This window comes from Mustela erminea, chromosome 5, assembly GCF_009829155.1.
Source record: "Mustela erminea isolate mMusErm1 chromosome 5, mMusErm1.Pri, whole genome shotgun sequence".
NCBI classification, from domain to species: domain Eukaryota; kingdom Metazoa; phylum Chordata; class Mammalia; order Carnivora; family Mustelidae; genus Mustela; species Mustela erminea.
In genome coordinates, this window is record NC_045618.1 from 144,843,541 (window position 1) to 144,858,088 (window position 14,548).

The 14,548-nt window shown below is 53.4% G+C and overlaps 1 protein-coding gene across 1 annotated transcript; it reads right to left on the reverse strand.

Moving 5' to 3' along the window:
• Positions 1–6,586: 6,586 nt before the first annotated feature.
• Positions 6,587–7,827, reverse strand: LOC116591936 (ras-related protein Rap-2c-like). Its single transcript, XM_032345400.1, has one exon. It carries the CDS (start codon positions 7,741–7,743, stop codon positions 7,141–7,143), a length of 603 nt encoding a protein of 200 aa, XP_032201291.1. The 5' UTR covers positions 7,744–7,827; the 3' UTR covers positions 6,587–7,140.
• Between the last annotated feature and the right edge of the window lie 6,721 nt (positions 7,828–14,548).

The following is a 14,548-nucleotide window of genomic DNA, read 5'->3' on the forward strand; positions in this document are numbered from 1 at the left end:
AGGTAAGGAAACAAGCTTTCACCACTTCTGTTCATGATAGTAAAGGAGGTCCTAGCCAGAGCAATTAGGCAAGCAAAAAATAATAACTATTACGACCTCCTAATTGAAAAAGAAGAAATAAAATTATCTTTGTTCTCAGATGATATGATCTTAAATGCAGAAAACCATAAATATTTCATGCTTTTAAAGATTTCATTAATTTATTTGATAGAGAGTGAGAGAGGGAACACAAGCAGGGGCAGTGGGAGAGGGAGAAGCAGGCTCCCCGCCGAGCAGCGAGCCCGATGTGGGGCTCGATCCCAGGACCCTGGGATCATGACCTGAGCTGAAGTCACAGATGTTTGATGGCTGAACCACTCAGGCACCCCCTTAAATCTTTCATTAAAAAAAAACTGTTAGTAGTAATAAATTCATAATGTTGCAAGATACAAAATCAATGCAAAAAAAATCAATTACATTTCTATACACTAACAATGAACAATCCAAAAAGGAAATTAAGAAAATAATCCCATTTACAATAGCATCAAAAAGAAGAATACACTGGGATTAACCCGAACCAAAGAGGTGGAAGACTGTGCGGTGAGAACACGTCCGTGGATGGGCAGGTCAGAGATCGGAAAGATGTCAGTACTACCCGGAGCTTTCTATAAATTCAGAACAATTCCTACCAAAATCACTTTTTGGTCATTTTTTGTCTTTTTTTTTTTTTTTGCCGAAGTAGAAAAACTGATCCTAAAATACGTATGACATCTCAAGGGATCCCGAATAGCAAAAGGCAGTCTTAAAAAAAAAAAGAACCACCAAAGCTGGAAGACACACTTCCTGGTTTCAAAACTATTACAAAATAGAGGGGGAGTGGCCTAAAGACAGACACAGTCCCTGGGATAGAACAGACCCAACCTACGTATTTGTCAAAACATTTACAACTTCAGATTTGGCAAGGACTTCAATATGATGCCAAAGGTACAGGCAACAGAAGAAAAACTGGATAACTGGACTTCATGAAAGTGTTAAGATTTTGTGTGCGTGTCCAAGCACATGATAAAAATGTTTTGTATGTCGGGGCGCCTGGGTGGCTCAGTGGGTTAAGCCGCTGCCTTCGGCTCAGGTCATGATCTCGGGGTCCTGGGATCGAGTCCCGCATCGGGCTCTCTGCTCAGCAGGGAGCCTGCTTCCTTCTTTCTCTCTCTGCCTGCCTCTCAGTGTACTTGTAATTTCTCTCTGTCAAATAAATAAAATAAAATCTTAACAAAAAAAAATTTAAAAAAAAATGTTTTGTATGTCATTGTGTATCAAATGTGTATCTAGCAAAGGGAAGCCTACAGAATGGGAAACAATATTTGCAAATCACAGATCTGCTAAGAGGCTAATATCCAGAATATACAGAGGACGTCTAAAACTTGGCAACAAAAAAACCCACCTGGTTTTAAAATGGACATCGAGTTTGGAGAGGCATTTCCCCAGAGAAGAGATACCAACAGCCAATGAGCGTGTGAGAAGAGGCTCAATGCCATTCGTCATTACGGAAACAAGCAGCACAAGGGGACGTCCTCTCACCTACTGGAATGGCTATTATGAAAAAACAGACAGACAGACGGTTACAGCAGTGGCGGGGATGTGGAAAAATCAGAGTGCTTGTGCTCGGCCGGTGTTGGTGGAAATGTGCTACTGCAGAAAACTGTAGGGTGATTCTTAAAAAGTTAAAAATAGAATTAGCATATGGTCCAGCAGCTCCAGTTCTGGGTGTCTGTCCAAAGCAGGGTGTTGCAGAGACGGCCGCATACCCATGTCCGAGCACCATTACTCACCGTAGCCAGAAAGTGGAAGGAAGCCAGCTCCCATTGAGAGGCCAGTGGAGGAGCCTAACGTGGTGTATCCATAGAGTGGAACATATTCATCCTTAAAAAGAAGGGAAATTTGGTCACATGCTCCAACGTGGATGGAACTTGAGGGCGGTCACAGAAAGACAAACACGGTATGAGTCCACTTGCGTGAGGTTCTTGAGTAGTCGGGTTCAGAGAGACAGAAAGGGGAATGGTGGGTGCCAGGGCTGGGGGCGGTTATTGTTTAATGCATATGGAGTTTCAGCTTTGCAAATGAAAAAGTTCGGGGGCGGGGGCACTGTGTGGCTCAGTCAGTTAAGCGTCTGCCTTCAGCTTCAGAGTCCTGGGATCGAGCCCCATACTGGGCTCCTTGGGAGCCTGCTTCTCTCTCTCCCTCTGCTACTGTTTCTCAAATAAATAAATAAAAATCCTACAAAAGAAAAAAAAAAAAGACAAGAAAAAGTTCCGGGGCGGGTGATACAATAATGTTAGTACGTAAACACCGCTGAACAGTACCCTGAAAAAGAGTTAAGATGGTAAACTTTGTGTTATGTGTATTTTATCACAATTTAAAAATCAACAATGGCCTCATGACCAGTGACAGACAGTGACTGTCACAGCCGTGGATATTGTCCCGCTTGCCTGTTATGGGGCAGGAATTAGCGAGACGGCAACATGACGGAGGGAGACGGAGCTGGGACTCCCTCTCACCGCCATGACGGACTGTGGACACACACACACAACGGAGGAATGTAGTCTCCCGTGTCTCATCATCTCGAAGTTCACCATTTTGTCATCCTCGTCCAGACGAAGATCAGGGTCCTCTAGTGTGGTCCCTCAAATACAGTTTCTCTGGGTCTTCAGGTCCAGTTAGCTCCCTCCCCACTGCCATGTGCCCCATTATGTCCGGTGGTGGGACTGACACAGGGTAACATGTCTGGACACTCCTGGTCAGAAAGGGGGGCAGTGGGAGACACAGAGGAGTCACTGGTCCATAGCAATTCCGAAACCTGGCCAAGAAATCCTTTGCTTAGGTCTTAAGCCCTGGAAATAATCCTCCATCGCTTTGGGCTCTGTCGTCTGACCTCTTTCTTTTGCCCTCTGAGCCATCCACCCCCCCTCTTTTTTTAAAAAGATTTATTGATTTTAGCGAGAATGAGCAGGAGGGGCAGAGGAGAGTGGGAGAGAAACTCAGGCAGACTTTGCGCTGAGCACAGAGCCCAGTGCTGGGCTTGTTCCCAGGCCCCTGAGATCATGACCTGAGCTGAAACCAAGAGTCGGATGCTTAACTGACTGCATCACCCAGGCAACCCCCCCACCCCATTTTTTTAAATGAAAGCACATGTTTGCAGCAGAGCAGTCTTCTCAGCCTGCTTCCTTCCAGTAGAATTGTTCAGGGTGGGAGGTTGGGGAAACCAGCATCTCTTTTCCCTTTGAAAGCCTCTGTCCTTTTCTTAGTCCAAGTGGGGGCTGTTTTGGTTGATAACATTTTTTCCCAAAACCTTGGTGGATCTGTGATTTGGGGTTATGTCCATAAGAGAAAAGATACACCCACGAATCTGTTTGAGAATTGGGTTCCCTCTGTTGGTGAAAGCCCTGCCCACGAAGGTCTTTGCGATGAGCCCTGCTCTAGCCTGGGCTCCTGGGACGGCTGAGGGGTGCTGTGGGGATTTCCAAGAGGCCCTGTCTCTGGGGCAGAGGATGACTCTGTGTCACGGGCCCATCACGCGACTGAATGGCCCTCCGAGTGATCACCTTTGCTCTTTCTGAGGCCTCGACGGTCACACTTGGCTTCACTTGCCGACTTCTCCCAGATCTGACATTCCCTGGGAAGTCATTTCTTAGTTTCAGCATCTTCTGCCATTTGGAGAAACTGTGAATTCTCAAAAGACCAAGTACTGATTCCTTCTAGTTTCCCAGATCTCTCAATCGGCTTCTCTTTTCCCGCTGTGCCCCAGGCTCAGGAAGAGGCGGGCAGCAGCCTGCAAACCACCTGGCGGTCCCGTGGGTGTCAGTGGGCGCACCATTTGCTCCCCACGCTGCTGCGGGCAACAAGGCGGCCACGGTTCTGCTGTTCTCCTTCTCTGGGCACCCTCCCTGGGGGGTCCTGCGAGCCCCGCCGCCCACCGATGGCCTGTCCAGGGTGCGTTCGTGCTCCGCTGACACTCCCCCCAATGCCACCTGGCTCTGCCTGCTGTCCGGTCCCAAGCTGCCCTGGCCTGTCTGGGCATTTGCTGGCTGGGTCCCTGCTCACGTACCCGGAGCTGATAGTAGTGTCTGTTGCCGCAGAACAACTCGCCTGGAAGCTTACGGGGGTAACACAATAAACGTCTGAGGGTCCTTCAGGCAACTCGGGGGGGGGGCAGCTGGGGCCTCTGCTCAGGGGCCTCTGCTCAGGGGCTGCAGAGAGGGGTGGGCTGGGGGCTGCCTTCATCGCAAGGCTCAGCTGGGAAAGGAGCCTCCTCCCGAGCTCCAGCGGGAGCTGTTGGCCGGTCTCAGGCCCCCGCTGGGTGCTGGCTGGAACCTCCGTTCCCTGCCACACGACTGTCTCCACCAGGCCGGTCCCCGCGGGGCGCTGGCCTGCCACAGAGCGTGGGCTCTGAGAAAGGCTGATCAAGACTGGGGCGGGGAGGGGGCAGTGGTTCGTGATTTAATCTCAGAAGTGACAGCCCATGGCTATGGTCCTGTTATATTCCCTAGAATACAGCCCCTGGGTCCTGCCCACCCTCTGGGGGAGGAAGCCCCGCAGGGCAGGAGGACCAGAAGGGGGTTCCCGGGACCCGTCGCAGAGGCTGTCCAACACAGCGACGGAGAAAAACCTCGGAGAACTGGGAAGCAGAGGACAGATCCCACAATTTTAAAAGCTGACAAAAAGAACAGGCATCGCACTGAAGAGGGAATCTCGTGCCATAAAAGCCCCGACAGAGCTCGCAGTGTCACCAGCTCTCTGAGTGCCACGGTGGAAACCGCAACACAGGGAAGACAAGCGTCTGCACGGACTTGGCCGCGGACCATTCGGAGCATCCAGAGTGTGTGCGTATGAGACTGTTACAACCATTTGGGAAAACAGTTTCCCCTTTCCTGGGACGCTGAGCAAGCACAGGGCCCGGGCTCCAGGGTCCAACTGTGAATGGCTTGTGGCAGTAAGACCACCTGCGAGCTCGCACAGCGGCCACCCAGGGCCCAGGGCCTCCCTCCCCAGGAACATTTGCTCCTTGTCAAGCCACTTGGGTTATCTGGGCCACTCTTGACTCCAGAGGGACCACAGGCAGCTTGCGTGCCACAGACTTAGGTTAGAAGTAAGAAAGGTAGGAGGAGAAAGAAAATCTAGTGTGTAGGTCTTAAATTTTACCTGTGTGTGTGTACGCGTGCGCATACACACCCAGAAACTACTTCAGACCTATTCCTCAGGTCACAGGAGCTGATCACGTGGGCCTGATCATTTGTCATGCAGAACACCCTGGGCCCTGAGCCGAAACGTGGGTCTGACTGGAAGGATCTGAGGCGGCCCTAGGAATCTAAAAGAAGAAATGTCTGCTCTGCTCACGTTTTTTCCTGGATTGAACCTATTATCCAGAGGCACAGGAATCCAGGGACACAAGACCTCCCAGGAGGCCTCAGAGCAGGCAGGTGGTGTCAGGAACATGGGCCGGGCAGGGGGTCACTCAACTGGCCGTCCTTGGGGCCCAGCTTCATGCCTGGAAACAGGACGCCATTTGCTCCCTGCATGCGTTCTCCCTGCGCGGCTCAACGCCCAGCCCAGGAGCAGTGTTGGGGTTTTTGCCTCTGTTCCAGCAGAGGAAGGGGCAGCTTCGGACAAAGAGAGCTGAGGCCAGCAGGGTCTTTTCCCTCAACGCACACACCTCCACAGGCCCCCTCCCTACCTCCCTGTGTTTGAAATGTCCCCTTAGAGATAGTTCTGGAAAGGGGTGTGAGGAAACACTGCCAGGAGGAGTGACCCCAGAACAGAGAGAGTCAGAAGACAGAGTGGGTTAGCCGGACTTCAAGGGCTCAAACGTAAGTGCCCAACAACCCCCGCCCCAAAGCCCCAGGGAGAAAGGAAGAAAGAAAAGATAGGGGACACCCAGGCTGGCCCTCTCCCCTGGTGAACTGGCTACAGGGACTGTCAGGTTCTAAAATACAAATACTTGTTACGTTGCAAAAAATCCACACTTCTGTTCACACATCATATATGATGTCAATAGAATTCCCAGAGCCATGCGTAACCATCACTTTATACCTAACGTTCCTGTAACAAAATGAACTTTTTCAGGTCACTGGCACAGTTTTGAGCGTTCTTGTTTCTTTGATTTGTTTTTCTTGCTATTTCTTTTAGAAGATGTTTAAGTGGTGAGGCTAGATTGCTAAATGTGAAAGATTTGTTGTAGCGGGTGAAGCAGAATCATTAACTTGTGGACACAGGCACACAAGACTCCTACCAAAGACAGATTCTTAAAGTTATAAAACAATGGCACTTTTAAACTAGTGCAAGAAAAGTTTCTTGTCCCGTTTACGAGAAAACTATAAAGATCCTCACATGGTCTGCTCCTCTATCAGTCCCTGGGTCACTGCGAACTACGCAGGTATCAGACGAGACCGCCTACCCTCTGGAAACGAGAAATACGTGCCAGATGCGGCCATTTTCCCTCTGGTTACCGCCGTGCGAGGCGGATCACACCCGGGGAGCAGAGACCGCGCAGGCAAACTGGAGCCCTGTAGGAACTGTAGCTCTCAGTACTAGAAAGACCGATATTGGAAACGAGCACCTTTTCCGATCCCTTTATTTTCACTCAATTGACAGATGCAGCATCGCTGGGACGTCAGTTACCGAAGGGAAGGCCTGGGCCAGCGGCTCCCTCTCCCCTCCCCGGTGCGCACCGCCCTTCAAGCCCGCCGTGTGTCATCCCTATATTTAGAAACACGCAGAGGGGACACAGGACCGCTGCGTTCGAGGCTGTAGGGCCGAGGTAAACACGCGAAAACCTCACGGAAGGGGCCGCACCGAGTCTCGGGTTCGCGGCCCTCGTTGTCCAAAAAGGCGGGGCGGGGGCGGGGGGGCTCCCGTAACAAACCCCACTTGAGGAAAAGGGCGGCTCTCCACACAGGAAGAAGATCTGGATCTGGGGCTTCCTCCAAGAGGTCAGCAAAGCGGCAAAGCTTCCCCAGCCCCTCGGAGCTCGCAGACGGCGGAGGCGCGGTCGGGGTTGCGCGGAGTAACCCCGGGTCCTCGCCGTAACTTTCTTTCCAAAGCGGGGGAGGCGGGCTGAGCTTCGGGAATCAGAAAAGCGCTGGGCGTCCTCGAAGGCCACCGTGGGTCTCAGCCGATGAACCTCTCCGACGGCCACGTATCCTGGGCATTGCCGGGGGGCGCCGGGGGCGCCGCCTCGGGCGGGGCCAGGGCCTCCATCTCGCGAACCACCTGCGTGAACACCTGGTCCACCATGAGTTTGCTCTTGGCCGTGACCTCCAGGAACGGGCAGCGCCACTCGCGGGCCAGCGCGCGGCCCCGCGCCGTCAGCACCTGGCGCTCGGCGTCCAGGTCGGCCTTGGTGCCCACGAGCACGAGCGGCACGGCCTTGGGCCCCCGCAGCCGGCCCATGCGCTCCCGCAGCGGCCGCACCGCCTCGAACGAGGCCTCGCTGCACACGCTGTAGAGCACCACGAAGCCGTCGCTGTTCTTGATGTACAGGTCCTTGAGGGTGACCAGGTGCTCGGCGCCCACGGTGTCCACGATCTCCAGCAGCGCGGGCGCCGCGTTCACCTCGATCACCTTGCTGAAGAGCTCCTCCACCGACGGCTCGCACTGCTCCGGGAAGCGGCCGCAGGCGAACTGCGTGGCCAGCGCCGTCTTGCCCACCGCCACGCTCCCCAGCAGCACCACCCGGTAGCCCTTGGCGGGGCGCGGCCCCGGGCCCGCCATGGCCGAGACGCGGCTGGCGGGACGCTCGGCCGGAGGACCGCGAGGAATGGCGCGCGCAGGCGGGGGCCGCGGGGAGGGGCGAGGGGGGAGGGGCGGGAGGAGGGGAGGGGCGGGAGGGGCCGGCGCGGGGGGGACAGGGGAGGGCGGCGACGCGGCGACGCGGAGGGGGCCGGAGGGCGGGCGCCCGCTCCCCGGCGCCGGGCAGGGGTGGGCGTCCGGGCTGGCGCCGAGCCCCGCCGCCGCCGGGTCGGGGGAGAGCGCCCCGCGGCCAGGACGCGGGTCCCGGGAGTGTGGGCGCCGCGGGCCTCTCCGCCCGGCTCGGCACCCCGGGGTCCGCCCCGCCTCCGGCCCCGAGAGCTGGCGCCGCCCTCCCCAGCAGCTCCACGTCCCAGGCCTCCCCTGCCTTTCCCCCGGACCTCGCTCCGGCGGGACCCCCGGCAGCCAGGCCCTGCCCGGCCTCTCCCCCCTACCCCCCCGCACCACCGCCGGGGCCCTCCGACCGTCCCTGCCCCTCTGCGCCCCCTTTCCCCGAATGGCCCCTTCTGTCCGCGAGACTAGAAGGTAACCTGATCCCTTCCATGTCTAACCGGGAAATGCAGGGATTTCTCCTCCATTCCGGAGCCAGCCTCGTGGCCGGAAGCCAGACTGGCCTCGTTTTAGGTCCGGCCCGGCCGGTCTGCGCAGCTGGGGCCCCTCTCCGCACCCGGCGGAGCCGAGAGAAGGGGTGACTTGCCAGGGAGCTTCGGCGGGAGGGCCCCAAGTGACGCCTTGCCCCCTCCCTGTGCCTGGAGTTCCTCGAGCCCCTGCCTTTGCTCTGGCCCCTGCAGACCCCTTTGTCGTGGAGCAGCGCCCCAATGAACTTTGTAAAACGTCAGTCACATTGTCCTCCACGGCTCCAACCTTCCCTGGCTTTGCATCCTGCCCTGCTGACTGGACAGTAGAGCGACCACATAAGGCATCGTCCGAAACTGGTCACTTCTGAAAATCAAAGTGTGCACCTGTAAGACCCGCGGATCCCCTTACCCAAGAATCCAACACTGCCACTGGATGCAAACAGCAAGAGGTTTATTGGGGCGCAGGTACCGGCGGGTGGTCGGCAGCTCCAGCTAACCGAGCACACCAACCGAGGGGAAAGCGGGGTTTTTATGGACAGGTACAAACAAGTTTTGGGTGGGGACGGCGCTGATTGATTGATCCTTTGAACAGGCATACTTGGCATCAGTGCATTGGGTCAGGGGACCCGCGTGAAAGCAATCTTAACAGAAGCAGAACTGGCCTGTTAGCCCACGCATGCGAAAAAAGCACAACCAGGATATTGAAGGCCTGGTTACTTATCAAGTAAAGACAATTGGGAGTCTCCTGGTGGAGTGTTACATTCCTGCTATCAAGCATCCTTGTTAATGAGATTTAGGTTTAGAAGAAATTCAACTTTATTTACTTTTCCTTCTACCTCCGGCTCCTTCGGTTTTTATGGAGGGGAGGGTGACATTAGGGCTATTGATAAGGTAACTTCTTTGTTCTAAATCTCAAGGACATTTGCAAACCAAAGGAGACTCCTACCTTGCAGGACTGTGATCTCTGCAAGATAACCGTTTGCCCTTCCTTTAGGGCAGTCAGGAGTGCCTGTGAAATGTCACACATATGGAGGGGAGCGGATGAAGGGGGGGGTGCAAGGCGCCAGCTTTTGCTTTGTCCTCAGCCAGCCTCCTGCTCCCTCATCATTCCCCCTGAACAATTTTGACCCTTAAATCTTTAAGGTGGTTGAAGGTGGAAGGTCTCATCTTCTGTAACTTCTTCCTGCTGAATAGGGGCGTAGAGCTGTCCCTACCTACTCAGGTCAACATTGATCAGTGGAGGAATGTATAGGGGAGTTACGAAAGGTGGAGGCAGCTGAGTCCGGCGCTGACAGTGAAGAGGCGTCCTCGCGTGCGATAAGGATCGTCTGTCGTGGTGAAGTCATTGTAGCAATGGAGTCTCGGCACCAAGTAGAGAAACATGGAACAAAGCAACATATTAAGGTTAATAAGGTGATAAGAATGAGAAGCCCGAAAAGGAGATTTGGCCATAGTCCTCCTTCAAACCAGGAACTTAACCATTCACTGAGAGAGAGAAGGATCTTGTAGGGCCTTAATTTGGGTATTCATATCTTTTATTAGTCCTGTGATAGACTGGGATGTACACACAACATTCTGTCTTGATAATTGCACATGTGCCACCCTGGGCTGCTGTCAGGACATCTAAAGCCATCCTATTTATCTCTTAAGGGAGGGGACTCTCCAGGGCAGGGGTCTTTCACACCCTCCACCCAACAGCCAGCGAAGCCCCTGGCCACAGGGTGTTAGGGACTCCCTGGTCACAGAGGTCCCCCAGGTGGGACCCCACCTGCTGCCATTCCCTCTCAGGCTTCTACTCTACACAAGCTTCTCGCTCTTTCTTGATTTCAGAGGACCGAGGCTGGGTGTGGGAGAGTGTGGCCTAGGTAGAAAGTCTTGGGCTCTCTCCCCACCTTAAGCCTCATGCCCAAGCTGATGCCTTAGGACTTCAGGGGGACCGGCAGGCCTGGGCTGAACCTGGCGGTCTCAACACTTGCCCCTCAGGGGGACCCGCAGGCCTGGGCTGAACCTGGCGGTCTCAACACTTGCCCTTCCCCCGCGTCAGGGTGCCAGTGAGCTGTCCTTCTGGGGCAGCCCTGGAGGGAGGCACAGCCCCAATGCCGGCTACGCTTGAAGTTTAAACACCAACAGGGTATGTTCTCCACACTGGTGTTTGTGATCACAGAACACGCTTTTCTCTAAACAGGGCAGAGAGCATCCTTAACCTATAATATGAATCGTACATGCGACACAACAGAAAACCTGATATCTAGAGACATCTCATGAGACATTCTCCGACTGCAAAGTAACAAGAGTAAAAACGTCTTTTTAAAAAGGGTAACTGTGAGTATTCACAGAACGGATGAAAGTTCCAGCCAGGTTTCAACAACGTCCCCCAGATAGCTTTTGAGGGAAAAGAGGCAACTCACCTCTGAAAAATTGCAAAACACAACAGGGAAAAACCCACTCTGAGAGCTGTTGGAAGCACAGACATAAAACCATGTCCAGAAAACTGCAGAGACATATAATGAGATAATTATGTTTCACGTGTTTAAGGAAATAAAAAGGGAGCTTAAAATTTGGAGCAAGGAACAAGAGACTGTAAAGTATGGGCAAGTAATTTGAAAGAGCTTCTCCAAAAGAAAGAAAAAAATTCTAGAAATAGAAAATATGATCATTAACTGTTTTAATTAACATAAAACATCGATAGGCTAAACAGTTGATTAAACGTGACTGAAGAGAGAAGTATCGACAACATTATGAGTTGTGGGGAATCTGGCCTGGTTTTCATCATCAGTGTCCTGTGCCCTGTGCCTGCAGGAGACGGGGGGCTCCAGTGTCCCCTGGAAGTGTCAGACTGCCATAGAGTATCTTAAATTGAGAGTTGGCTAATTTGAGCCTATCATTAGTATTTCCGGGGGCTTTTAAAGCCATTAACAAAAGTCAGCTCCCCACTCCCACCCATGCCCTATCCTAACCGGCCAGGCTCTACCTGCGGGGCCAGCCGGCTTGCGTAGCCATGATGACAGCAAACAGATAGACCCAGACCATGCGAGAGGAAGGCGTATATGATGGCGGCCTCCCGTCTCAGAGTTTGAAAATGCCTCCTTTGGAAGGGAGTGACCTTGGAGCACATTATCCGCAAACAATGATGAGCACACTGCTTGTTTCCTTTTCTTAGCGCTTCAGCTAGACTCCAGAAACATCCATGTCGACCCACGGAGGTGACAGCTGCTATCCCTCTGCATTTCTGCTTAACGGAAATGCCTTTACCACACGCCATTCATATGATGTGTATCCTTCACCGTAAGAGGAAATTTTTGTCTATTTATACCTTAGAATTTGTATTGGAGATGTCTGCTGGGATTTTTTGGGGGGGGTCTCCATTGAATTTATCAATTTTCTCCCTTTTATTGGGTTAATTTTATGGCTCATGGTTGATGGATTTCCCATGGATGAGTCGTTCTGCTTCTCACTTCATCTCTCACCCCTCTTCTCCCCGATGCCTCTGGACACAGTGATCCTGCCGCCTCCTTCAGCGCGCTAGTCCGCATCTCATCACACAACCTTCATGCTTGCTGTTCCCTCCTCTTGGAATGCTGTTCCCTCCGATGTCCGCATGGCTCGCTCCCTCGATTTACCAAGGGGTTTTGCTCAAATGTCACTTGCTTAGAGGCGTCTTTCCTTACCAGCTGTGAACGGTGGAAGTGCATTCATTTGTTGAAGTTCTAGCCCTCTGTACCTCAGAATGTGACCTTATCTGGAAATAAAGTTATTGCAGAGGTAATCGGTTAGGATGGGGTTCCACTTGCAGAGGGTAGCCCCTAATTCAATATATCTACTGTCCTCATAAAAGGGGTAATTTGAGGGGTCAAAATCTCAGGGTCATGGAATGGAGCCCTGCGGGGAGTCTGCTGAAGATTCTCCGTTTTCTCTGCCCCTCCCCCATTCAGGCTCTCCAAATAAGTAAATAAATAAAATATTTTTTTTAAGATTTTATTTATTTATTTGACAGACAGAGATCACCAGTAGGCAGAGAGGCAGGCAGAGAGAGAGGAGGAAGCAGGCTCCCTGCTGAGCAGAGAGCCCGATGCGGGGCTCGATCCCAGGACCCTGGGATCATGACCTGAGCTGAAGGCAGAGGCCCCAACCCACTGAGCCACCCAGGTGCCCCAAATCTTTTTTCTTTTTGAAGGGGGTAGTTTGGACACAGATACACGGGGAGAATGCCACGTGAAGAGGAACTGGTGTTTCTACAAGTCAGAGAATGCCGAAGTTGTTAGCAAACCACTGAAGCCAAAGGCGAGGGGCCTGAACAGCTTCTCCGACACAGCCCAGGAAGGACCACCCCTGCTGACACCTCAATTAGGACTTCTGGCCTCCTGGACTGGACACAGCCAATTCCTGGTTAATACTCCGTGACCCCTCTGGGACTCTGTTAAATCAGCTCTAGGAAGTGACCCCAGTACCACCTACTGCAAATCCGTCCCTACTGTCCTGCTGCCCTGCTTGGTCCCCTTAAGTCCCCTTGGGGGCTTAAATGAAACACGTTTCTCTCTCTGTTCTGGAGGCTGCAAAGTCCAAGGTCGAGGCGCTGGCAGATTCAGTGTTTGGTGAGGACCTGCTTCCTGGTTCACAGACAACTGTACTCATCGGGCTAAAGGGGCGCGGGAGCCCTCTAGGATCTGCTTTATACGGGCGCCGTTCACCTGATCACTCCGAAGTCCCCACCTGATACCATCCTCCGGGGTTCGCTTGCGACACGTGCGTGGAGGGGCTCCTAGCGTGCTGTGTGCGGTTGTTGGCTTGTCGTTTCCTCCTTACAGCGTCACTCCCAGGAGGGCGGAGACAGGCTATGGCTCGCCGCCGACCCGAGGCTACCACTCTGCTGCGACGCTCTGTTCGGGTATGTGAATTTTTCCCAACATGACTGAAGAGTAACGGGACGATTTGAGCAGAGTGTACATGTTGCATTTTGTGTGATTTTATTGGCACGGTAAACAGAAAAGTGCCCCGGCGGGACTGAGGTGTGTAGAGAACACGATGCCCACACACACGTCCCCGCGTCCACGCCCCCGCGCTGTGAGCGCACCCTGCCGTGTGGGTCGGGCTCTCCCTGCCCCCCACCGCGCAGCACCCCACAGGCCGTGCCCCTCCCCGTGTTTCCTTGCACAAGCAAGCTTCAGGCTTTTAGGCAAATGGCCACATTTATTATGGCTTGAATGGATTTTTCAAAACAATTTCAGGTACACAAGTGTGCCTCTCTTTCTCCTTAGGTTCCTGTCTGTGTTTAGCGTGTCACTGATGAACTGTTTTGAGGGCCGTGTCACAGCTCTATTTTCCCCCACGAGAGCCATGGTTTTTACTGTGTAAGTTTGCGTGGCACCCTGAATTTTGTGAAGCAGGACGATGCCATCCTAGCCAAACTGACCATATTTGTTGACTGGTTAAATGCTTGCCTTCCTGAATGAGACCCTCATGTGGCCTGGTATATTACTTCCTCAGTGTACTAATGGATGAGATTTGCTAACTGGTTGTTGAGGCTGGCTGTCTGCAAAAGGCTATACAGCATAGTACAGAATAATCCTGTGCTTATGGTAGGGTGTGAGGGAGCCCAGTCGGCGACACCTCCAGTGGTCCTGCCCAAGACCCCAACAAGGGAGGAATCTGGCACAGGGACTCACGAACATGTAAATACAATGATTACCTTCCACAGCTGATGTCTGGCTCAGAGCAGGCGGCTTCAGAGGGCTGTGCTCCAGGCTTTCCTTCTGCTCAATCCCCGCTTCGGACTCACCTGCCCAGTGGTAGGCCAACTGGTATATTCGTGTCCATCTCCAGTGGGAGCCCCGGCCCCGGAGATTTCTGGCAGGGAACTGCAGAAGCAAACCTCACACCATATTCCCGGTGCCCCTCTGCCCCCAGTCTCTTGGCCTGCCTCATTCTCACAGCCTGTAGTGCTGGGGAGCTTTTGACCCTCCAAGACTTATACCCCAAACCAAAGAGAATCTCTAACCTCCGGTGGAGGAACCGGGATCCCAGTACCTCTGAGCACAGAGGAGGAACAGCATTCCTGGGGAAGCAGCACCTGCTGTTGGCATCTGCAGACAACAACTGCGCAAAGCTCCCGGGGTAGGGGGAGTGGCGGTGGGGGGTGAACAGCCATCCTCTGAGAACTGCTGGAAATAGTGCAAACACGCGGGTGGTCTCTG

What these genes read in the sequence shown, in the direction of transcription:
- LOC116591936 (XM_032345400.1), bottom strand. Translation starts at nt 7,743, where the DNA reads ATGGCGGGCCCGGGGCCGCGCCCCGCCAAGGGCTACCGGGTGGTGCTG.